Source organism: Alosa alosa, chromosome 7 (assembly GCF_017589495.1).
Source record: "Alosa alosa isolate M-15738 ecotype Scorff River chromosome 7, AALO_Geno_1.1, whole genome shotgun sequence".
NCBI lineage: Eukaryota > Metazoa > Chordata > Actinopteri > Clupeiformes > Clupeidae > Alosa > Alosa alosa.
This window is the reverse complement of record NC_063195.1, coordinates 3,478,937-3,505,770: the sequence shown is the minus strand read 5'-3', so window position 1 is coordinate 3,505,770 and position 26,834 is coordinate 3,478,937. Positions and strand designations below refer to the sequence as shown.

Below are 26,834 nucleotides of genomic sequence, written 5' to 3'. Positions count from 1 at the left end.
GAGAGGACAGTACGGCGTGGGACTGGGTCACACAGGTCTTAATGGCACGCTAAGGTTAATAGGGAAGAGTAAGGGTTCATGTACTGAATGTCAAGCTATAGAAGATGTAGATCATATTTTATTTAATTGCAACAAATACACAAGACACAGGCTGCAATGGAGAGAAAAGAGACTGAAATGGGATGGAGAGCATCCTTTAAGGAAGAAGGAATACACAGCTATAGGATCAAATCCCTATTTATTTATCTTTCTTTCTTTCCCCCCTGTCCTCCTTATTATAAACTTTAGCTATAACAGTCTGTTAAGTCCCTTACACACTCCTGTACAGTAGGTGGCGGTATGCACCAAACAGTTGTAATCCGCCAATTAAAGCAAAGAAGAATGTTCAATCAGGGTTGTTAGACATTCTCTGGTTGTGGTTTGTTGTGAATGGCTTGCTAACACTTGTCTGTTTTGTCACTGAGGTGCTGTAGTCTCTATTTGTTCTAGTCACAAGTCACCGGCTAATCTCAACTGGGATACGACTTGCAGAAGGGTTCGACCTTGCGCCTGAAGCTTTTTGTCGCCGTCAAACCACACCGGGTCCGGGAGGCTACGAAGAGTTGGCACGGATAAGGTAGGAGTCGCGCTCCGGCTTGGCTATATTGTTTGGAGGAAATTCTATCAAGGGGGTCCTGCCTAGTAGTGACAATAATAAAACATCCGACATCACTGAACACTAGGCTACTGTATACAAGGTGTATGAGGCCGCAGCAGACGCTGTCGTCCCCCAGTAGGCCTACCTATATATACAGCTACAGGTTTTCGCCCCCCGCACGGTTTTCTATCTTTTTTTACAAGGGGACTCTGGATTCTACACCACCGGTGTCACGCTAGACGAAAATATATATAAATATTCTTTAGCCACCACCGTTAGTCTTCGATTTTCGGGGCATGTTAACTTCCAGTCTAGTTTTGCTAACACGAGACCGCTTGTCAAATCATAATTGGTAGCAGGTTCGTCTGGGTTCTCCCAGGTTATTTGCCGTCTTGAAAACTGTGTCACGGATCAGTTCTGACCGCAGCTGTTCAGGCAGGTTTCCTGACGAGTAATTTGCAGGTTGAACATGGCAGGCAGGAGATGGCATGGCACAGCCGCACAGAATATGCGTGTTTTTTGGCAGTTATGTCGGAATTTATTTATTATGGTGTAGTTATGTTTTGGAGGTTTGTTTGTTGTATAATAATTGTGTATGTGTGTGTGTGGATGAATGAGGCTAGTCAGCATATGGACATGAGTCACAAGCAAGCCTGCATCGACCTGGAGAGGGCCACCCAAATCATCACACAAGTGTTACAGGTAAGACACACACACACATATACACACCATCATCATCATCATCATCATCATGATCATCATCATACAAGCATTACAGGTAAAGACACGCCCACACCACCATCATCATCATCATCATCATCACACAAGCATTACAGGTAAAGACACGCACACGAAAATGGAAGGAAGTATTACAGGTAGAATTTGTATTTTTGTGAAATAAGTTTGCAGTTTCTTTGTCTTCGCCTTCGTGGAATAACCTACAACTCTGATGAACTGTTCCTCCCTCCCTGCCTGCGTGCCTCCCTGCCTGCCTGCCTGCGTGAGTGATCTAACATGCTTGATGTGTTTCTGCCTTCATCAGCATGAAGTGGGTCGGAACCAGGAGCTCTGTATGTTGATTCGTCATCTGGAAGAGAAGGAGGCGGAGACTTGGCGGAGCCTAACAGAGCAGGTGGAGTCAAACAAGGAGCTGAAGCTGAAGATCGATGAACTGCAGAAACACCTGGAGCAGAAACACAACTCACTGACAGAGGCCAACCAGGTGTGTGTGTGTGAGTGAGTGAGTGATCAGTTAGTCGTAGCACATTTTCTACTGGCAGAATTCTCTCCTCTCTCCTCTACCTCCTTCCTCTCCTCTTCCCTCTGGAACTCAAATGTTATTCTATTGCTTTAGCTCTGGAACTCAAATGTTCTATTGGGCTTATTCGCAAACACCGCCGCCATATTGTTGATGTGACATTCCAGTTCTATAGGCTATTCTATGTGACAATCGCCTGTAGCGCGTAGATGTAGCACAGCCTACAGCTTTTTGTCTGATAACTTCTACAAGAGGATCTATGATGCAACTATAGCCTGTGGTCTGGAGACAGAAAGGGCTAACATATTTCTCTGTAACATTTCCAAAATCCAAGTGAACAAAACACTATACAAATAGAATTATCTACTGATATCTTTCTCTGCTGAGTTTGAGCTGAGAATTAAGGGCGCATCATGAATAAATATATTAGCCTATAGGCTACTGTAAACGTTGGCTAACATTGCCTACCTAGCAATGCTATCTATGCAAATGCAAAATGTCCAAAGGTAATCTAAGGTAGGCGACTACATCAGGCTACTGCTGATGTCTCCACATTGCATAGGGGCAGCTGTCTGCACTGTCTAAAACTTATTTAACTTAAGCCCACAGAGGACAATATAATATAGTATTAATACAAATATAATAATGGCGATGGATGTGAGGAGTTGGCTGTAAGTTTAGCCTATGCTGTTTATCCTATGTAGCCACAAGTCTCTCCTGCGCTGACTACTTCTCAGTAGTCTCATTCTCTTCTCGTTTTCTGACCATAGCTTTCAACATTGAGCAACGAAAATAAAGGAGATTGTCTGGGTTACTCACCCAAAATACAGGGAAATTTCAACATTCGTCTTTCTGTTGCTTTCCCTCTGCTGAGAGCAAGAATTCGTAGGCCTACTACAAAACTGCTGCACTAACTAAACGAGGTGTGAAGCTAGGTCTTTGCTTGAAAGATTGGCGTCAAATCGTGCTCTCTCCCACACTGTTCTGATCACTCTAAGGTCGCCTTCAGGCAAAACGATGCTTTAAAAACATCTTTTCGCTGGAAGGGCGGGGGTTAAAGGACAACAGCACAGAGACGGCCAAGTCCGATGGGGCTAATGTTATGAGAGTAATAAAATATGGGATATGTTACGGGGAAATATTAAAACAGGAAGACGGCTGGAAAAAAGTTGACAGGTATGTTTCTGACACTGGGTGACTTTAGGGCTCTGCTGTTGTTAGAACGGCCTGTACTATTGCACAACATGGGCCTACCATCACGTTAAATTTTGTACAAATAAATAAACAGCCTACAGCGATCATACCGGCGCTATCGCGCTTGTCAATTGACAGCTGCATTAAATAGACCCACCTATGCATTTTCTATATCAACAAAATGGCCGCTGCGAACGTTATTATCTGATTATTACGTAGATCGAATATGCCTAATTGCTGTAGCTCTGGAACGCAAATGTTATTCTATTGCTGGAGCTCTGGAACTCAAATGTTATTCTGTTGCTGGAGCTCTGGAACTCATGTTATTCTGTTGCTGTAAGTCAAGTGTCTGCCAAATTACTGTAATAAGATACAATATAATAGTTTTTTGTGTGTGTGATATATTTAGGTATATTTGTATAATTCATGTGTAGGTGTGATTAATGTAGTTAATTGTGTGTGTGTAGACTGTGGTTTTGCTGAAGACTGAGCTAAGGGACCTGTGTCAACAGCTGCAAGGTCAACAAAGAAATAGGTACTCAGCACACACACACACTCTCTCTCTCTCTCTCTCACTCTTACTCACACACACTCACAGCAAACAGAGGGCATGGCTACATTGCACAAATCTAAATCTATTCAAGTATAAAAGGCATTCAACATTAATAGTCAACATCATTAACACACCCCCCCCCCCCCCAGCAGTGATCAGGATGTGAATGAGAAGCCACATGTTGGGGAAATCCAGATCAAGGTAAGATATACACACACACACACACACATACATACACACATGTTGGGGAAATCCAGATCAAGGTAAGATATACACACACACACATACATACACACACATTTGGGAGAGCCTGATCAAGGTAAGATATACACACACAAACATACACACATTTGGCATTTGGGAGAGCCTGATCAGATAAGATGAACACGCGCGCGCACACACACACACACACACACTTGGGAGGGCATGATCAAGGTAAGATGAACATGCGCACACACACATGCAACCATGCTGAGTAAACTATTGTACATAGAAACATTGTAATTATTCAGTAAGTGTTCATCTTAACTTGATCTGGCTCTTCCAAATGTGTGATGCTTGCATGAAAAATACTTCCAGAAACAACAGCAATTATATGGGTGCTTTTTAATTAAATTACTTTTGGATGTCTGAATGTAAGGATTCAGGAAACACAACTACCAGATTTTGTGTTTGGTAAACAGCAGAGCAGATAGGCGTAAATCACAGATCTAGAGATCTTTATTAAACAGGAAGTAGGCTACAACAGCTTTTGGCCCCGATATATTCAAATCTGACATTTGGCCTACAATATTCAATGCTAGACAGTGTGTTATCCAGTCCCTGCTGTGTTTTTATTGAAGTTGCAAAAATCCATTATAGCCTTAACAAATTGGCCAATTTATATTCAAATCTGACTATAAAAATATAAATATAGCAATACTCTTTCTTTTTCTGTCAGTCCGCGGTTATCATACGAGTGACAGAAGCTCCGGGCATAATTTGACTAGATGTGAAAGACGTATATTCTTACGTCTGTTGTGTTTTTTTGTAACAAATCAGGATTCCTTGCTTACAGTATATACAAACATACACACACACCCTACTCATTTTCACACTAACATCTGTTATTGTGTTTTGCAGCAAATCAAGAGTCCCAGCTCTCCTCTCCGATCAGACCAGCTGACGGCAGCTGATGAGCCGCTGGACTGGTCAGAACAGATGACGTCGCCTGCCGGTCAGATTCCGCTGATGTCGCCTGCCGGTCAGATTCCGCTGGTCTCGCCTGGTGGTCAAAATCTGATGGTCTCGTCTCAAAGTCATCTGGACGCTCCAGTGTCTAGGATTAAAGAAGAGAATGCTGTTCATGGATATGAGGAGTGCAGTCAGTATGGTAAGGAGTTGTGGGGAGGAACACACACACACACAGACACACACATGGATATGAGGAGTGCAGCCAGTACGGTAAGGAGTTGTGGGGAGGAACACACACACACACACACACACAAACACATGGATATGAGGAGTGCAGTCAGTACGGTAAGGAGTTGTGGGGAGGAACACACACACACACACACACACATGGGATATGAGGAGTGCAGTCAGTACGGTAAGGAGTTGTGGGGAGGAACACACACACACACACACACACATGGATATGAGGAGTGCAGTCAGTACAGTAAGGAGTTGTGGGGAGGAACACACACACACACACACACACACACACACACACACACACACAGACACACACATGGATATGAGGAGTGCAGCCAGTACGGTAAGGAGTTGTGGGGAGGAACACACACACACACACACAACAAACACATGGATATGAGGAGTGCAGTCAGTGCGGTGGGGAGTTGTGGGGAACAACACACACACACACACACACATGGATATGAGGAGTGCAGTCAGTGCAGTGGGGTTGTGGGGAGGAACACACACACACACACACACACACACACAAAACACATGGATATGAGGAGTGCAGTCAGTACGGTAAGGAGTTGTGGGGAGGAACACACACACACACACACACACACACACACACACACACACACACACACACACAAACACATGGATATGAGGAGTGCAGTCAGTACGGTAAGGAGTTGTGGGGAGGAACACACACACACACAAAACACATGGATATGAGGAGTGCAGTCAGTACAGTAAGGAGTTGTGGGGAGGAACACACACACACACACACACACACACACACAAACACATGGATATGAGGAGTGCAGTCAGTACGGTAAGGAGTTGTGGGGAGGAACACACACACACAAACACACACACAAACACATGGATATGAGGAGTGCAGTCAGTACAGTAAGGAGTTGTGGGAAGGAACACACACACACACACACACACACACACACACACACACACACACACACACACACAGACACACATGGATATGAGGAGTGCAGCCAGTACGGTAAGGAGTTGTGGGGAGGAACACACACACACACAGACACACACATGGATATGAGGAGTGCAGTCAGTACGGTAAGGAGTTGTGGGGAGGAACACACACACACACACACACACAAAACACATGGATATGAGGAGTGCAGTCAGTCTGGTGGGGAGTGGGGAGGAACACACACACACACACACACACACACAAAACACATGGATATGAGGAGTGCAGTCAGTACGGTAAGGAGTTGTGGGGAGGAACACACACACACACACACACACACACAAACACATGGATATGAGGAGTGCAGTCAGTACGGTAAGGAGTTGTGGGGAGGAACACACACACACACACACACACACACACACAAACACATGGATATGAGGAGTGCAGTCAGTGCAGTGGGAGTTGTGGGGAGGAACACACACACACACACACAAACACATGGATATGAGGAGGAGTGCAGTCAGTGCGGTGGGAGCTGTGGGGAGGAACACACACACACACACACACACAAAAACACATGGATATGAGGAGTGCAGTCAGTGCAGGTAAGGAGTTGTGGGGAGGAACACACACACACACACACACACAAACACATGGATATGAGGAGTGCAGTCAGTACGGTAAGGAGTTGTGGGGAGGAACACACACACACACAAACACATGGATATGAGGAGTGCAGTCAGTACGGTAAGGAGTTGTGGGGAGGAACACACACACACACACACACACACAAAACACATGGATATGAGGAGTGCAGTCAGTACGGTAAGGAGCTGTGGGGAGGAACACACACAAACACACACACAAACACATGGATATGAGGAGTGCAGTCAGTACAGTAAGGAGTTGTGGGGAGGAACACACACACACACACACACACACAAAACACATGGATATGAGGAGTGCAGTCAGTATGGTAAGGAGTTGTGGGGAGGAACACACACACACACACACACACACACACAAAAACACATGGATATGAGGAGTGCAGTCAGTACGGTAAGGAGTTGTGGGGAGGAACAGAGACACAATTACTCACTCACTCTCTCTCTCTCTCTTAGGGCTGCACAATTAATCAAATTTTAATCACGATCATGATTTTGGCTTCCCACGATCAAATTTGCGTGATCGAGCGATATTTCAAATGCGTGCTCTACCCATAGAACCAACCTGGCAACCCATAGAACGCTCCGCTACAAAACAAATCAAGCGCTCCTTAAACTTGTCTGACCATGTGCCTGCATGCAGCTTACCAATGACAGCTGTTCCCTGCACTGTTCAGCCTGATGCACTGTGGACTAGTGACATTATGTTAACTATTAGTAGGCTAGTTAGACTATACAATAAACGACGATCAAAAATCAAATGTGTGGCACAGCAGAAGGCCAAGAGCTTGTCCCTCGAAGCGGATCATCCATTGTTCGAAAATATTTCTGATTTCAGGCAAGTTAAGTTAACCAAAAATATAAGCAAAGCAGGGCTCTCAACTCATACCATGAAACACATCACATGACGTAAACCACACATGCCTTTTTTATCACGTTAACTTTTAGTCCTTGTTTGCTTCCTCCGATAGCCTATAGCCTACTGTAATAAGAGTTGAGCTAACGACGGGATCCGTGAATTTTATTCATGTATTTTATAAGCTTCATGTGCAACCTACAATGCATATGCGTTTCAAGACACAGTCTACTCAAAACGAGTGAACAATAATGAAAATGTAGCCTACACGTCAGTGTTTTACATATCAACGAAGGACTAAACCAGGGGTGTCCAAACTGCGGCCAAAAGTGCACTTTAATCCGGCCCGCCGAGCATTTATTAGTTTACCATAGGCCGCTCGCTATTTTTTTCCAGCGATAGACGACGTTGTGGTTAACTTTAGGCTACTACAAACTGCTTTACACTCTTCTTAGAGAACGTTTACAATGTCAATGTCAAAACAGCTTGTCACATAGAGATACATAGTATCTCCATTGCAGCAGATCTAACTACGTTATGCTAGTCCATTTAATTGGGGACGCATTTGAGCGTGGGAGAGAGGGCGATGGCAACAGTAGTTCCCACTGACCAATTTTAAACTGTGAGAGGGCACAGCCATAGGCACAGCACTAGCCATAGGCTATTTGAGTGGAGCTGGCAAAGAGTCTTAAAGTGACAGTGCACCATTTATAAATGAATTAAACAGCATCAAATTAACAGTATTTCTTAAGACATTATTTTTCTACAACAAAATTATTTTGTCATTTAAATAATACAAAACGTTTATTATTATTATTATTATTATTATTATTATTATTATTATTTGTGTGTGGCCCGCTGGCCAATTTTCAAAACCCAATGTGGCCCTTCAGTCAAAAAGTTTGGACACCCCTGGACTAACGATTACAGTAAACTCATGAACAAGAAGCAGAGCTTAAGTGGCTAATGGGGAGCGTTGGGAGGATTCCCGATGGGCTGTTAACGTTTTCCCAAATATTAACAAAGTAGCACACACAAAACATTTGTTTGGAAGTCGCAGTCAAATCTATATTTGCAGTAATTTAGGGGAGTAAATGTGAGGGGAAGAATTTGGGTGAGCCAGATAGCGAGTCCAATATGTTTAGGGAAAAAATATTTTTCTCACTAAAATTAATTAATAATCGTGATCTCAATATTGATCAAAATAATCGTGATTATCATTTTGGCCATAATCGTGCTCTCTCTCTCTCCCTCTCCCTCCCTCTCTCTCCCTCTCTTTCTCAGTCTCGTCTGACGGTCAGGCCCATCTGGAAGATCCAGTGTCTGGGATTAAAGAAGAGAATGCTGTTCATGGAAATGAGGAGTGCAGCCAGTATGGTAAGGAGTTATGGGGAGGAACACACACACACACACACACACACACACACACACAGACACACACACACACACACACATACACACACATACAGTAGGGTCAGGTCCAGGCTTGGAATTTCACCATTCTGGGGGCAAGGCCACTTGGCCTTCAGTTGGGCATATTTGGTGGGGGGCACAAAGGCCACATGTCAGGGCACCAAGTCCAAAGTTAACTATACAGTAGTAGGCTATAAAAATGATCAAAGTTTAGCCTATTCACTGCAGTAGACCTGCATCACTGTATGAAACATTACAAAAACATTAAATGAAAACATGACATATTACATAGAACTGTAAATCATCTGACTATCTAGGCTATATATAACATTTATTTTATATTTGGCCTTTTATGAAATCATGTATTCAACAATTTAATCACAGCTCAGCTTTAAGAAACTCAAATAGCCTAGATGCATGCTTAGCATTTTGTGATCATTAAGGCTACTTTCACAAATTCTTAGTCAGCTGTACTCTGATTTACCAATATCTAGGCGATATTTGTAACATTTATTTTGTATTTGGCCCGTTATGAAATCATGTGGAACAATTTAAACGCATTGTAAAACTTAAAGCCCAAAATTGGAGACATCCATGTATGTCGAACTTTACTGCAAATTCAAAACTGGATTACTCTGGAACGGCTAACTGTACAGGGGACTGCTTTACACCTTTGTGTTCGGTAAGGTCTCCTGTTTATTCTGATATATGGTTTGTCATGTTTTAAAAAGAAGGGTTCAGAAAGTATTCCACCGAGATGAATGGGTAGGGAGATCATGGGACCTTAAAACCTTCAGTAGAATGTATGATTAAATTTAATTATATTATTTACTTTTCTCGCGAACCGTTCAACACAGCAATTATCGGCTAACATTGTTTAAAAGCTGAGAAAAAAGCTCTTTCATGTGATACTTGTGATGAATAGGCTACTTCGCGAGTAGTTCAACTGAGAATGGGTGAATTTGGACGCAATTTCTTTCTTTAGCTGTCACTTTCTCCACTGCGTAAAAGACTAAATAAATTTACGCTGTGAATGCTAAGATTATTTTTGACAGGCCACAGGCTAAATAAAATTGCTACAAGTAGGACGCAAAGCAGAATATTGAAAGAAGGGGGCACCAAGGCCACCGTGGCCTGTAAACCTCTGATTTTCAAAGGGGCCTCACGGCCAACGCAAGGGGCTACGACGGCCATGGCCGTCGTGGCCGCCGTGAAATTCCTACCCTGGTCAGGTCTCTGGATCATAGCCAATCAGACATAAAATAGGGTTGGGTCTCTGGGTCAGAGCCAATCAGAGGTAGAGTCATGGAGGTATGGCTTATTCGATTTGATGCAGATCGCAGATCTGACTTGATGTGATGCATACTGGGTTGAACGCAATGGGACCATGTCATATCACCTTAAAATATATAAACCAGAAGACAACAATTTTATCACCAAAAGTCTACTGTATAGCTGATGTTTTTAGTAAGGTCCCACCTTTTGAAGGTTTTAGAATATCTTACTAGCATAGATTGTAAAAAACATATTTAAGTTTCTCTAACACACAATGCTCTGGTCATTAAATAGCCTTAGTTTCCGAAAATGGCCTTAAATTAAACAAACAAACCCTAAAAAATATAATATTATTATTATTATTAATAATAATAATAATAATAATAATAATAATAATAATAATAATATATTTCAATTAAGTATAAGTATATATACTCTTTTGATCCTGTGTGGGATATTTGGTCTTTGCATTTATCCCAATCGTGAATTGGTGAAACACACACAGCACACAGTGTACACACCTTGATTGGCTGATGATTGTAACGCGGGAATGATTCCAAACACCTCCCTTACGATGATGAGTGACCGGTGACAGGTCTGAGAATGCGTGCACTACACAAGTAGTGCGAAGGACGGAAGATGATGAATAACTGAATAAAAAGGCCTAGCCTAAATGAATAAAGAGTAAGGCAAAACAAATAGCCTAGTAGCCTAATGAAACATAGGCCTACGGATTGATGCAGTATCATTGCAACATTATTAAATGAATCTGTCACCATATGCCTACGTTTGCAAAGAGGAGAACAGTTTAATTTGATTCACAGTGAAACGTTACATTTAATTTACATGTTAACAATGAGTAGTTTTGGTTGTTGTTGGTGGCGTTATTGCGTCCCTTTTATGAATGCAAAATTGTTCCCTCGCGATTGGAAGCTCCTGTTGCCGCATAGGCTACGCATTTCAAAACATCGCAACGTGCCACAAAAAGCTGTTTGTGAATAGGTCTTAGTGAGTTAGGAGTCCTCTCGACTTCTTTTAAGCTGTCCCAGACATAGGTGCTACTTTTAGGTCTAAAATGCTTCGTGAATTACTTTTAGTGAGAAAAATTAGGAGTCCTAAAGTTAGGAGTGACACGCCCATTGTTTTTAGGAGTTGCTTCAAAATTCGCCACTTAGAGCTACTTTTAGCCTTAAAATTTGTGAATACGGCCCCTGGGCTACCATCACAAGGTGGCCCCCAAATTACCCGAGCCTGGCTCGGCGGTCTGAAGGGGACTATCGACAGCCTGATTTCAGGGTGGAGTCAATACACCTGCACTTGAGTGTTTCTGATTGATGCAGCCTATTTTTTAGTACCTGTGAACGTATCACTTACCTGTATATGCTCTGAAGAGGACATTTTGTTCAAGTACCTGTGAACATGCAACCTATATGCTCTGATGAAGACATTTTGTTGCAACACATAAGCCTGTTTAAATTAAAGGCTTTTTAACTATATAAACCAGTGTGCCTTCGAAGTTTTTTGGTTAGACTTAGATTGTTATGGCTCTGAAGTTTAACAAGTTAAACCAACCTAAGAGGTGAAGAGCCCCACAACCATGTTGGTGGTATTTGTTTACAAAAAGTAGCTCAAGCCAAAAAGGGAGAAAAGAAAGAACAACTAAGCAGAATACAATAGCTTAACGTTAAATAAACACACACACACACACCTGCTCAACTAAACTAAGCAGAATACAATAGCTTAACGTTAAATAAACACACACACACACACACACCTGCTCAACCTAACTAAGCAGAATACAATAGCTTAACGTTAAATAAACACACACACCTGCTCAACTAAACTAAGCAGAATACAATAGCTTAACGTTAAATAAACACACACACACACACACCTGCTCAACCTAACTAAGCAGAATACAATAGCTTAACGTTAAATAAACACACACACCTGCTCAACCTAACTAAGCAGAATACAATAGCTTAACGTTAAATAAACACACACACACACCTGCTCAACCTAACTAAGCAGAATACAATAGCTTAACGTTAAATAAACACACACACACACACCCTGCTCAACCTAACTAAGCAGAATACAATAGCTTAACGTTAAATAAACACACACACACACACACCTGCTCAACCTAACTAAGCAGAATACAATAGCTTAACGTTAAATAAACACACACACACCTGCTCAACCTAACTAAGCAGAATACAATAGCTTAACGTTAAATAAACACACACACACACACACCTGCTCAACCTAACTAAGCAGAATACAATAGCTTAACGTTAAATAAACACACACACACACACACACCTGCTCAACCTAACTAAGCAGAATACAATAGCTTAACGTTAAATAAACACACACACACACACCTGCTCAACCTAACTAAGCAGAATACAATAGCTTAACGTTAAATAAACACACACACACACACACCTGCTCAACCTAACTAAGCAGAATACAATAGCTTAACGTTAAATAAACACACACACACACACACCTGCTCAACTAAACTAAGCAGAATACAATAGCTTAACGTTAAATAAACACACACACACACACACCTGCTCAACTAAACTAAGCAGAATACAATAGCTTAACGTTAAATAAACACACACACACACACACCTGCTCAACCTAACTAAGCAGAATACAATAGCTTAACGTTAAATAAACACACACACACACACCCGCTCAACTAAACTTGCGCTCACCTGGTAGAAATGTGTTCATTACTTGTCTGCTGAATGAATTGATGTGAATGTTAAAGTCTGTTCTGTTTTCTCCTGTAGAGAGAGCTGACCCCAGAACACAGCAGACCTCCTCTTCAGCTGCAGACGTTAAAACCGAACAGACCCAGGTACTGTGTTGGATATTTGATGGAGGGTTTGTGAGTGTGTTTTGCAGACCCAGGTACTGAGTTGGATATTTGATGGAGGGTTTGTGAGTGTGTTTTGCAGACCCAGGTACTGTGTTGGATATTTGATGGAGGGTTTGTGAGTGTGTTTTGCAGACCCAGGTACTGTGTTGGATATTTGATGGAGGGTTTGTGAGTGTGTTTTGCAGACCCAGGTACTGTGTTGGATATTTGATGGAGGGTTTGTGAGTGTGTTTTGCAGACCCAGGTACTGTGTTGGATATTTGATGGAGGGTTTGTGAGTGTGTTTTGCAGACCCAGGTACTGTGTTGGATATTTGATGGAGGGTTTGTGAGTGTGTTTTTGCAGACCCAGGTACTGTGTTGGATATTTGATGGAGGGTTTGTGAGTGTGTTTTGCAGACCCAGGTACTGTGTTGGATATTTGATGGAGGGTTTGTGAGTGTGTTTTGCAGACCCAGGTACTGTGTTGGATATTTGATGGAGGGTTTGTGAGTGTGTTTTGCAGACCCAGGTACTGTGTTGGATATTTGATGGAGGGTTTGTGAGTGTGTTTTGCAGACCCAGGTACTGTGTTGGATATTTGATGGAGGGTTTGTGAGTGTGTTTTGCAGACCCAGGTACTGTGTTGATATTTGATGGAGGGTTTGTGAGTGTGTTTTGCAGACCCAGGTACTGTGTTGATATTTGATGGAGGGTTTGTGAGTGTGTTTTGCAGACCCAGGTACTGTGTTGGATATTTGATGGAGGGTTTGTGAGTGTGTTTTGCAGACCCAGGTACTGAGTTGGATATTTGATGGAGGGTTTGTGAGTGTGTTTTGCAGACCCAGGTACTGAGTTGGATATTTGATGGAGGGTTTGTGAGTGTGTTTTGCAGACCCAGGTACTGTGTTGGATATTTGATGGAGGGTTTGTGAGTGTGTTTTTGCAGACCCAGGTACTGTGTTGATATTTGATGGAGGGTTTGTGAGTGTGTTTTGCAGACCCAGGTACTGAGTTGGATATTTGATGGAGGGTTTGTGAGTGTGTTTTTTGCAGACCCAGGTACTGTGTTGGATATTTGATGGAGGGTTTGTGAGTGTGTTTTGCAGACCCAGGTACTGTGTTGGATATTTGATGGAGGGTTTGTGAGTGTGTTTTTTGCAGACCCAGGTACTGTGTTGGATATTTGATGGAGGGTTTGTGAGTGTGTTTTGCAGACCCAGGTACTGTGTTGGATATTTGATGGAGGGTTTGTGAGTGTGTTTTGCAGACCCAGGTACTGTGTTGATATTTGATGGAGGGTTTGTGAGTGTGTTTTGCAGACCCAGGTACTGTGTTGGATATTTGATGGAGGGTTTGTGAGAGTGTGTTTTGCAGACCCAGGTACTGTGTTGGATATTTGATGGAGGGTTTGTGAGTGTGTTTTGCAGACCCAGGTACTGAGTTGGATATTTGATGGAGGGTTTGTGAGTGTGTTTTGCAGACCCAGGTACTGTGTTGGATATTTGATGGAGGGTTTGTGAGTGTGTTTTGCAGACCCAGGTACTGTGTTGGATATTTGATGGAGGGTTTGTGAGTGTGTTTTGCAGACCCAGGTACTGTGTTGGATATTTGATGGAGGGTTTGTGAGTGTGTTTTGCAGACCCAGGTACTGAGTTGGATATTTGATGGAGGGTTTGTGAGTGTGTTTTGCAGACCCAGGTACTGTGTTGGATATTTGATGGAGGGTTTGTGAGTGTGTTTTGCAGACCCAGGTACTGTGTTGGATATTTGATGGAGGGTTTGTGAGTGTGTTTTGCAGACCCAGGTACTGTGTTGGATATTTGATGGAGGGTTTGTGAGTGTGTTTTGCAGACCCAGGTACTGAGTTGGATATTTGATGGAGGGTTTGTGAGTGTGTTTTGCGTAGAGTTGTTGCATTTCTCACTTCCTTCATATGTTTTAGGTACATGAGGAACAATCGAACACGGCTCCAGTCCTCAGGGTTAAACCAGACCCGTCCCCTACAGTCTGTGTGGTGCTGGTGGACTATCACCAATCACAGGACGGACAAGAGAAGAAAGAAGAGAACAGCAGAGATGCCGACCAATCTGAGAACGGTAAGAGACATCAGAGAAGTCGGACTCCCAGCAGTTTATTACACCAATAAATACACCACTCCTCTCTAGGGGTCTAGGGGTCATAGTACCTCAGGACCATAGGAACTAGGGATCATAGTACCCCAGGCCGATAGGAACTAGGGGTCATAGTACCCCAGGACCATAGGAACTAGGGGGCATAGTACCATAGGAACTAGGGATCATAGTACCCCAGGGCCATAGGAACTAGGGGTCATAGTACCCCAGGACCATAGGAACTAGGGGTCATAGTACCCCAGAGCCATAGGAACTAGGGGTCATAGTACCCCAGAGCCATAGGAACTAGGGGCCATAGTACCATAGGAACTAGGGATCATAGTACCCCAGGACACAAGGAACTAGGGGTGTAACAGTACACAAAACTCACAGTTCTGTGGGTACCTCGTTTTTTAAGTCACAGTATGGTTCATTTTTGGTACAGTAAGTCATAGGACACCTGGGAACATACAACCCTAAATCAGAAAAAGTTGGGACGTTGCGTAAAATGTGAATTAAAACAGAATGTAATAATCTGCAAATGTCGTAAACTCTTATGTTGGCCGTGTCCTTTTTACAACTAAATATCAGATGTTGAACATGATAAATTTGACTATGCCATGGAAAATTGAGATGGGGTAACACAATACTGGAAAAGTTGTGTTATTATAAAGAAAACAAAATGAGGTAACTGGCAATATGATTGGGTATGAAAAGGAGCATCCCAGAAAAGCAGGGTCTCTTAGGAGTAAAGATGTAGGGTTATTAATCACTCTGTGTAAACCTGTGTGGACAAATGATGACCCAATGTAATTTTAATGCTTCTTAACATGAAATTGTGATAGTATTTGGGGAGTTGATCATCTACACTGCATAATGTAGTTAAGACATGAGTCCACACGCACAGGACAAAGGTAAAGAGGGTGCTTGTAGACGCAAGCCAGCAATATTTCCGATTTATTGGCGTGAAGTTTCGTGCACAGTGACAAACAGGAGTGCAACATTCTCGAAAAACAATAAGCCGAGTATACTGCCATTACATCAGACATTACTGCAGGCTTCAACGTAGCTGTGTTTACGATTAGAAATGTCAAACAAATTTCGCCTATGTAGAACTCGATTGCACAGTTTGCATAGCCTACCGCTTTGTTCTTCTCCATAGTTTGATATACCAAAAATCCGAAGTACTTCCACATCGAATTCCTCAAGTTATTAGGGCCTATCACTAGTCTCTCTCATGTCACACAGGTTGATCGCGTTGTCCTCCATTTTTGGCATAACACGAGCAGCACAGCAGCTGATTGAAACAGCTGTTTCCGGTGCGTAAAATTGGTGGGAATGTTCTTTTTAGCTTTCGCAATGCTTACTGCACTTCTGAATTCTTTTATATTATATTCTTGTTTCTGAATTTTGTTACATCAATTTTTTTTATTTGTTTAATTCGTTTAAAATTAATAGTGTAACTTACATATTTGGTTAAAATCGATTCCCTATTTTAGTTTTCGAAACTTGTGTTGTTTGGTCCAATCGATTGTGCAGTCGATTTTCTTTTGAAATTACCTCAGCGCATTCACACAGGAGAGGCGCCATACACGTGCACTCATTGTGGAAAGAGCTTTAACCGAAAGACTAGTCCCAAACTAACACATTCACTCAGAAGAGAAGCTGCTCCGCTGCACTCAATGTGGAAAGGGTTTCACTCGAAAAGAAACGCTCAAACGACACCAGCACATTCACTCAGGAGAGAACAGAACAGAATTGTGTATCTCTTCAGCTGCAGTACTGCAACAGCTGCAACTTAAAACTGACCTGGTCTAGTATTTGTTTGATTAGGTGACTGTGTCTTCCTTTTTTTGTGTTTCACAAGTGGCGTGTATGTTTACGTGGCGTTGACATGCACGCTGATAGCGAGTTGGCTATTTTTGAAGTGGCGTGTATAGACCCTTTCAAGAGTTCCATTATCAGCATCATAGTTGGCCCCACAAGGCTTCCGTTTTAACATTCCATATGTTATCTTAATGCAGAGGAAGTAGACTGGGAACCAAATAGAACATGCAAGCATTGTTTTTGTTTTTATTGTTGAAAGGGTCTATATTTACAGAAAAACATAATGGCAGGTTGGATTAGGTGACTGTCTTCCTTTTTTGTGTGTTTAACAGGAAAAGGATCATCTCCCTCCCCATCCACCTTACACACAGAGGCGAAGATCACAACACACCAGAACACGCACACAAGGGAGAAACCATACTTCTGCAATCAGTGTGGCAAGAGTTTCGCTTTCATACAATATCTCAAAGCTCACCTCCGTATTCACACAGGAGTGAAACCACACCAATGCACTCAGTGTGGCAAGAGTTTCATTCGACGTAGGCATCTCGAGGATCACAAGCGCGTTCACACAGGAGAGAGACCATACCACTGTACTCAGTGTGGGAAGACTTTCCCACAAAAGACAAATCTCAGAATACATCAGCGTATTCACACAGGAGTGATGCCGTATCAGTGTACTCTATGTGGGAAGGGTTTCTATCAAAACAGTAACCTCAAAGCACATCAGCGCACTCACACAGGAGAGAAGCCATATAAGTGCACTCAGTGTAGCAAGAGTTTCACTTTCAATCATAATCTCAAAACTCACCTCCATACGCACACCGGAGAGAGATCATACCAGTGCACTCAGTGTGGGAAGAGTTTCCCTCAAGAGACAAGTCTCAAAGTACATCAACGCATTCACACAGGAGAAATGCCGTATCAATGTACTCAATGTGGGAAGGGTTTCTATAAAAGCAGTAATCTCAAAGCACATCAGCACATTCACACAGGAGAGAAGCCATATAAGTGCACTCAGTGTAGCAAGAGTTTCACTTACCTGGGTAGACTCAAACGACACCAGCTCAGTCACATAGGAGAAGTGCCGGCACTCTGAACTCTGTGAGGGAACAGTTTCAAACTCAACAGTTTCAAACTCAAACAACACCAGGGCAGCTCCCCCCCATTCTAGTCGGTCTGTGTGTGATGTGTTCATTTGTTTTTTTCCATTAAATCAACCAATCGATTCTGTATGACCTTTGACCCCGAGCCGTTCTAGTTAGTAACCATTACTGTAAAATGAAGGAGAGAGAAGAAAATGTGCAGCCTAGATCATTGATTGGAACATTTACTTTTAAAAAAAGGCCTGATGGTGTTGACAAAAATAAAGTGTTGATTAAAATAAAGTCCTCTGCAATGTCTGCAGCAAGGAATTTGCATATCACCGGAGTTTGTCAACTCTAAAGTCGCACATCAATGGAAAGAAATAGTGTTGACATTGAGGGGAGTTCATTTATTTTCATTGTGTCCCCTAGGTTATATCTGTGGACTGAAATGCCTTGTATGTGAAAAAAAACTTCTTCCCGAAGCACTTTTGAATTTATTTCCTCATTAGGTCATATCATAGATTATTATGGCCATTATTTGAACAGTGAAAATAATAATAAAAGTGTTTTTGAACTTTAATGTCACTAATACTGATTCAATGATTCATTTGAATTTAAATATTTAAAATACTTTCTCAGCAAAAATTATATATGCAATTAATTTAGATTAATTAATCACAGAGTATGTAATTAATTAGATTTTTTTTTTTATTGATTGACAGCCCTAATTAATATATTAACTGCCCCAGTGTATTAACCTCATAGCTGAAGAAATTTTGCAAAATCATTGTATAAGCCGCAGCCAATAGTTATGGAATTATGGAATCTGTTTCTAAAATCGAAATGGAAAAACACCGAGAACAAGTCATTTTGTTTACTTGCTAGAACACAATAGCCTGGAAAATTCAGACCCTGGTAATCTAGAAAGATTAAGGGTTGCAGCGCTGTCTTCATCAGTTTAGCTGGTTCCCCGGGATGCAAGGGGTAAAAGTAACGTGCATCATTGCTCATTGCCAGAGTGTCTCGCAGAGACAATTCCATTGTGCTCTCGAGAGAACTCTGGGTTTCCAGGGTAAGAACACAATTAGCTTGACCCAGAAGTCACTGTTGTCTTAAGCATAGCTTACAACGTTAATTTACCTAAAAACTATGTCCACACATACTAGAGTTTAAAATTGTACATATTGCAAAATAATTCCATCCACATATGCAAAAATAGCTGTTGAAGGCTGAGCATGTCAATCAAAGATATGGCACATATTATCCACTAGGTGGCAGTATGATATCAGGAATGAACTGCAGTTTGGCAATTCACTTGAAACGTGAAATCCTTCAGTTTACATAATCAACGTTCATGTTAGCCTACAGTCTATGGCCAGACAAGTCTCTGACATAATAACCTGCGCCATGTGTACACATAATTGGGGTTTTTAAATGCTCAAATGCATTTGGGTCTTTCACCACATGAAAACTCAGCTATTACTTAAAAAATAAAAACTGGCCAAAAGTTTTTGGATTGTGACGTTTTTTTCCTTTTCTTTAACATGTCAGATCTGAGATCGGCCAACATCGCCATATCTTTGATGTGTCAACAGCTGTTTTTGCTTATTGGTATGGATGGAATTATTTTGCAATGACCTATAGGAACAATCTGTGTTTTTAATCCCCTGTAATCTATGTGTGGACATACTCATTAAACAACATTAGATCAGTAAACTAACTGACTCCCGAAAATAAATAGAGTTGCAGTGTTTCCCACAGAAATGAATTCTATTTATGGTGGTAGGTTTGCAGAATTAACTTGAATGCAACCGTTTTTAACAAATTAGTGCAGTTATGATCGTGGTTATGATGCAGATATAAGCACAATTTAGCAAGTCGACTTTTATGCCAACAATTGCAGGATTGTTAATGGGTAAATTCACATACCATAGGCACCTCTCCATTTGAGGACAACAGTGACTTCCAGGTCACATCAATTATGTTCTGGCAAGTAAAGAAAACGAATAAAGAAAAACTGGGGGTGTCACTTGTCTTGTTATCTGATTTGTCTGTTTTCTTTTTGAGTACAACATTGGAAAAATTAAAAAACGACTCTTTATCTGTTTTCTTTTTGAGTACAACATTGGAAAAATGAAAAAACGACTCTTTATGGTTTTGTGGTTTTAGAAACTGATATAGAAAAAAAAACAAGTGCATTTTAGTGTTTTGATTGTTGGTTTTAAATGGATATACTCTATACACGGGTTTCCCGTTTACCAACAAAACTAGATGCGCGCGCAGCCATGAGGCAGAAGACGCTTGGTGGCCGTCCACAACGTTATAAACTTAACCTAAATAGTCAGCTGCTGTAAGCTACAATCGGATTTTTTTGTATACCCCTGTTGTCTCAATGATAATAACATCTCATTTCAAACTATATTTCAAAGTTTGACGTTCATTTGTATTATTAATATAACATCGTATTTCGTCATTTTTGGCGATTAGGGATATTGAACATATTTAACATTCTCTAACCATCGTGATTTCGAATTGGTGCAGTTTTCAGCACAAAAACTCATTTTATTCTTTTGCTCTTTTGCATTGCTCTATGCTGTTCTATGGTGCTTTCTGCCTCTTGGATGCGCACGCATGTTTTCGTGACGTTGCATAGAAATCCATGTATAGAAGAACATGATGTGCTGGTTGTCACTGGTTGTTTGATAGTCGGCTATGTGACTCAAAGGATAGATAGGATCGCAGAATTCTGTTTGCATGGAAACGGATCTGGGCATTTTTTCAAATACGAGAAAATTAACGTTTAGTTCCCAGACCACGTCTCATTGAGAAGTGGTGGCGCTAGCCAGGCTATTTATTGGGTGCCACGGATGTCTATCAAATGCGTTTGTGCATAGCTCATCATCGTCTTGCTTTCCCCCTTGTTCTGTGATCGGTCCCCTATCTCAGGCGAAAATTTGCTCCATGGTCTCCTGCACATGTGTGTCATCAGTCTACCGCATAGATAGACTAACAGAATCTTATAACGCTTTCACTACCACTGTTGTAGAAATCACACATTTTTACACATTCCAACATAAGGAATCATCCTGGGAAACTTGTAGAATAGTCAGAAACAGGTATCGTTTGTGGTGATGAATATGCACTATTATAGAATAGTCAGAAACGGGTATCGTTTGTGGTGATGAATACGCACTATTATAGAATAGTCAGAAACAGGTATTGTTTGTGGTGAGTACACAAGTCAGAAACAGGTATTGTTTCTGGTGATGTGATGAACATGCGCTATTACAGAATAGTCAGAAACAGGTTGGAGGAAAAATAGGAAGGACCAAATAGTATACTCAACACTGGTAAGAAAAGGTAATGGATTATGTTTGATTATTATTTGTAATTATCATTATCATGTAGCCTATATATTTATTTGACCTTTTGGTTGAGTAGCCAAAGGTTTGCTGCAACACTCTATACACTCCTGTACAGTAGGTGGCGGTATGCAACCTGTCAATAAGCTCAAGAAGAAGAAAAACAAAACAAAATCTGCCTGGTTGTTGTGAGTGGCTTATGCTAACACTTGTCTATTTTGTCACTGAGGTGCTGTAGTCTCTTTTTGTTATAGTCACAAGTCACCTGTTAATCTTAGCTGGGAGACGACTTGCAGAAGGGTTCGCCTGAAGCTTTTGTCGCTGCCAAATCACACCGATTCCGGGAGGTTACGAAGATTTGGCACGGATAAGGTAGGAGTCGCGCTCCGGCTTGGCTATATTGTTTGGAGGAAATTCTATCAAGGGTGCTCTGCCTAGTGACAATAATAAAACATCATCCGACATCACTGAACACTAGGCTACTGTATACAATGTATATGAGGCCGCAGCAGACGCTGTCGTCCCCCAGTAGGCCTACCTAATATGTGTACAGCTACAGGTTTTCGCCGCCCGCACGGTTTTCTATCTTTTTTTTTTACCAAGCGTTGTGTCCCCTCTGGATTCTACACCACCGGTGTCACGCTAGACGAAAATATATTCTTTAGCCACCACCGTAGTCTTCAATTTTCGGGGCTTGTTAACTTCCAGTCTAGTTTTGTTAACACGAGACCGCTTGTCAAATCTAGATTGGTATCCGGGTTTCTTTCTCGTCCCCTCCGGATTCTGCACCGGTGTCGCGCTAGACCAGTGGTCCCCAAACGACAACCCGCCACCTCATTTTGGGTGGCCTAGCAAAACATGTCCGTGGTATATAACATCTGGCCCGCACGGGAGTACGACATCGTCAAACTATGACCTCCGTAATTTACTTGGTAATTTCCCCCATTTATTCTCTATGGCGAGTCTCAACAGTACACATGTAATACTCTTTTTGTCCACTGGTGATTGTTTTGGCGCTGTTTACCGTCGAAAACGGAATAGGCCTGCCTGCAAGCTATGTAAGAGGCCTATGCTGACTGCATCAGTGCTCAAAGTATTCTAAAAGTTTATCAATTAATTGTTAATAACTAACTAACTAACTTCTATTTAAGTAATTTCTGGGATAATTATTTCTATTTTTTATTCACTCGTTCAAATGTTAATAGAGTTCACAAAGTTCTCATCAGGTGATTTCAGATGTTTTTGCCAGCACTTCATGAAACTCTCATAGTTTGAGAACTTCAAATTATTTGTAGGATATTGCTTGTTCACAACTTGAACTGTGCAAAGACACAGAGTTCAGAGTTCACACATTTTTAATAAAATACTTTTGGGACTCCCTGCTAATACTTTTGGGAATGCTAAAGTCTTTTATTAGTATTATTTCATTTGAGCTACGTTTTACACTGATATGGCATGATGGCAACATAAACAAATCTAACAATGGTATTAAATTGCAGTAGCCTACAGTATGATTAAATGTATTTATTAATTAAATTTAATATTCAACTAGTTTTCCCTCGTCTCTTGAATTTCCCCTTGGGGATCAATAAAGTATCTCTCTCTCTCTCTCTCTCTCTCTCTCTCTCTCTCTCTATCTCTATCTATCGATCTATCTATCTCTCTATCTCTCTCTAACTCAGGTAGAGGTAGAGTAACAGACTGCTGTTGTTCACAGCACTAAGCTATTTATGGTTACTGATATACTCAGAGTCTCTGGCCCTCTCTTAGGCCATCCTTAAAAATAGTTTCGTTTGCCGTAACCCGACCGACCCTGTCAATTTAGAACCGACCCAAATATTTATTTTTTTCCCCATTTAGTCCGACCGACTTGCCGGTTGTAAACTTGCGTTAAGACCGACCGATTTTTTTTTTTTTTTTACTCTAAACAACCAAGAACCAAGTATAGGCATAATAAAGTCAAAAGTCAAAGTCTGCTTTGTTGTCAATTTCTTCACATGTCAGGAAATTGACAATAAAGCAGACTTTGACTTTTGACTTTATTATGCCTTTATTGTTATACATGATAATAATGATTGTTATAATGATAATGACAATTTGATTGGGGGTGTTGGGTACGTGTAGATGAGCCCTATGACCCCAAAGTCATGAGATTTGCAATGGTGCGCCTGAAGGCACGGGTTGAGGATCCAGTCAGTTACGTCACAATATGCACATTTGTTTAAATTCATACCTACATAATCACCATGACCAAAAATCTTGAAAAAAAAAAATATTGACCTACCTACCGACCCATTTTCTTTTTTTTTTTTTGGCTGTTACTGCAAACGAGAATATTTGTAAGGATGGCCTCAGAGCCAGGCATAGTGAGCTGGCCCTCAGAAGAAAACGTTTGGGCCACTGCACTAGACGCCACCGCTAGTCTTCGATTTTCCGGGGCACATTAACTTCCGTCTAGTTCTGTTAACCCAGACCGGTTGTCAAATCTCAATTGTTAGCAGGTTCGTCTGGGTTCTCCCAGGCTACTTGCAGAAAACGGTGTCAGGGATCAGTTCTGCCTTCTGTCACGTTAGCCTACTGGCTGTGACTGCAGCTGTTCAAGCAGGTTTCCTGACGAGTAATTTGCTGTGAACACGGAAGACAGGAGATGCGCAACACCGGTTATGTCGGAATTTATTTATAGACCCTTTCAACAATAAAAACAAAAACAATGCTTGAACATTCTATTTGGTTCCCAATCTACTTTCTCTGCATTAAGATAACATATGGAATGTTAAAACGGAAGCCTTGTGGGGCCAACTATGATGCTGATAATGGAACTCGCTTGAAAGGGTCTATAATAGTGTAGCTATGTTTTGGAGGTTTGCTTGTTTTATAATAATGTGTGTGTGTGTGTGTGTAGATGAATGAGGTTAGTCAGCATATGGACTTGAGTCACACGCAAGCCTGCATCGACCTTGAGAGGGCCACCCAAATCATCACACAAGCTTTACAGGTAAGAGACACACACACGAAAACGCAAGGAAGCATTACAGGTAGAATTTGTATTGTGAAATAATATTGGCACAAAGTTTGCAGTTTCTTTGTCTTCATCTTCATGGAATAACCTAGCGAAGCCTAGCTGCATTATTATGACCGCCGCTAGCGAAGCCTAGCTGCATTATTATGACCGCCGCTAGCGAAGCCTAGCTGCATTATTATGACCGCCGCTAGCGAAGCGGTCATATAGGGATCATGGAATAACCTAGCTGCATTATTATGACCGCCGCTAGCGAAGCGGTCATATAGGGATTGTCAAAGGTTTCCCCCCCTTGTCATTTACTTCCTGAATTTTTGGTCAACGATACCCGGGACACCGAACCACCGGGGCACATGAAATTTGGTGGGTATGTAGCCCCACTAGACTTTTACGGAAAAAATTTGTTTCGTCCCCGGGGGCCACTACCTCCCCGTGCTGGGCCCCCCGAACCGCAAAAAAAGCAGTTTTTCCTAAATAACTACCTGAACCGTGGCACTGAGGATGAAGAATCTTTTATGGTATGTTGGTCTCAAGGGCCCACATCAACCTGGCCCATAATCACTCATTTGTGATTTGCACCCCCCCGGTAATCACCCCTATCTTCAGTTAAGATGTTCAGAACTGCACCAAATTGTAGGTGTATGATTGACCTGGCATTCTCTGGGGGTATGCCAAGTTTCATAGAATTTCATCTATGGGGGGGTCCTAAAAAAATTAGGTTATGTGTACATTTAGTGACTGTACACTCATTGGCCTGTAGATGGCGGTGCACACATATACACATGCACACACACACAGGCACCCACATACTATCGGTATTAGAACGGCCGATACATAATTACAAATTCAGTAGGATTAAAAGAAAGCCAAAATAAATATTCATCATCATAGTCATGGCTGCATTTCCAGTATTGGTAGTCGTATAAGTATAGTATATATACTTTTTTGATCCCGTGAGGGAAATTTGGTCTCTGCATTTAACCCAGTCGGTGAATTAGTGAAACACAAACAGCACACAGTGAACACACAGTGAGGTGAAGCACACACTAATCCGGCGCGAGTGAGCTGCCTGCTACAATGGCGGCGCCCGGGGAGCAGTGAGGGGTTAGGTGCCTTGCTCAAGGGCACTTCAGCCGCGGCCCACTGGTCAGGGCTCGAACCGGCAACCCTCCGGTTACAAGTTCAGAGTGCTAACCAGTGGGCCACGGCTGCCCACCTGCAATAAGGACCTAGGTAATGTTACCGTTAGCGTTGGTTGAGTGATGGAGGCCAATTTGATTGATTGCATTTGTAGAAAACTATAAATGCGGTTATTCCAAGCAAATTGATAGCAGTACTGTAATTGTATCTTTCGACTGTCATTTGTTGCACGTGCTACAAAAATCATTCTGTGCAATGGAAGATTTACCAACGTTACACCGGGTCTGATACAGTTTTGCCTATACATCGTGAGACGCCTGTTTATTTTGTTTTAAGTGCGCAGGGGTGTGTGAGGGGGAATCGATGTGCTTTGATTCCAGCTTGGTAGTTGTAGTCTGTGAAATTAAAAGCATGTGTGTGTGAAGTATCCAAACAATGACACCTTCATTTCATTATGGCTGCTTTAGCAACACACCTTAAGCTACTGAGTAGTGGGTCCCATTTAGAAGTGGCTACTTCATTCGCGCTTTCCTTGACTCATGGAGCTGCGTGAATTTTATTAAAACTTTTCGCCACGATATGGCAGTTTAAGTCCGCTTGATACTGTAAGGCATAAGCCATTGGTTTCCAAAGGAGATTTTATTTATTATTAAGCCAGCATAGCCTATTGACAATTTATGTTGTAAATAGGCCCACCTTATAAGCCTACCTGTAGCTTAAGGAAGCTAACAGCTTTCTATTAGGATCTAGTTTGTTTGTTACAGTTTTGTCATAACTCCCTGATGCATTTTTGCATTTAGAATAGCCAGAGCGTGGATATCTCAATCGGAAAATTAAACAATATCGGGTGCCTATGGACTAGGCTGGGTGAACCCAGCCTGATCTGCCAGCTATTTATTTTTTTATTTCTTAAAAGATTAAGCTTGGTCTGGTGAAAGCCAGACTAGCCATGGACCTCAGTTACACAATGCAAGGGAACATGAATCAGCCTATATTTGCACGAACAATAACGGACAACAGCTCTTCAACTTTGGCCCGTTAAAATGTGTATGAACAGTCTAGCGACGCATTTCATCAAGGCCCATTTGGACATGTCAGTTATTTAAACCACTGGTTAGATGTAAAACAGCATTTCGTTTCAGACTACTGTTACTTAATTTGTGCATTAACAATAACGTTTCAGACTACTGTTACTTAATTTGTGCATTG

The 26,834-nt window shown here is 41.7% G+C and overlaps 1 protein-coding gene across 6 annotated transcripts in view; it reads left to right on the top strand.

Moving 5' to 3' along the window:
• The first annotated feature begins 377 nt into the window (after positions 1-377).
• LOC125297304 (zinc finger protein 391-like) overlaps positions 378-26,834 on the top strand; it is a 43,878-nt gene continuing 17,421 nt past the window's right edge. For 2 of the 6 annotated variants that reach the window (XM_048247593.1, XM_048247592.1), the window contains exons 1-2: positions 21,055-21,838; positions 24,369-24,461. In XM_048247593.1, coding sequence (XP_048103550.1) covers positions 24,369-24,461 — 93 coding nt within the window. In that variant the 5' untranslated portion in view covers positions 21,055-21,838. Of the gene's footprint in view, positions 617-1,255; positions 1,340-1,679; positions 1,860-3,556; positions 3,625-3,791; positions 3,844-4,764; positions 5,015-8,797; positions 8,891-13,008; positions 13,077-15,020; positions 15,175-17,348; positions 18,246-21,054; positions 21,839-24,368; positions 24,462-26,834 lie in introns of those variants that run through there. The other 4 variants (XM_048247591.1, XM_048247590.1, XM_048247589.1 and 1 more) reach the window with 4 other exon arrangements.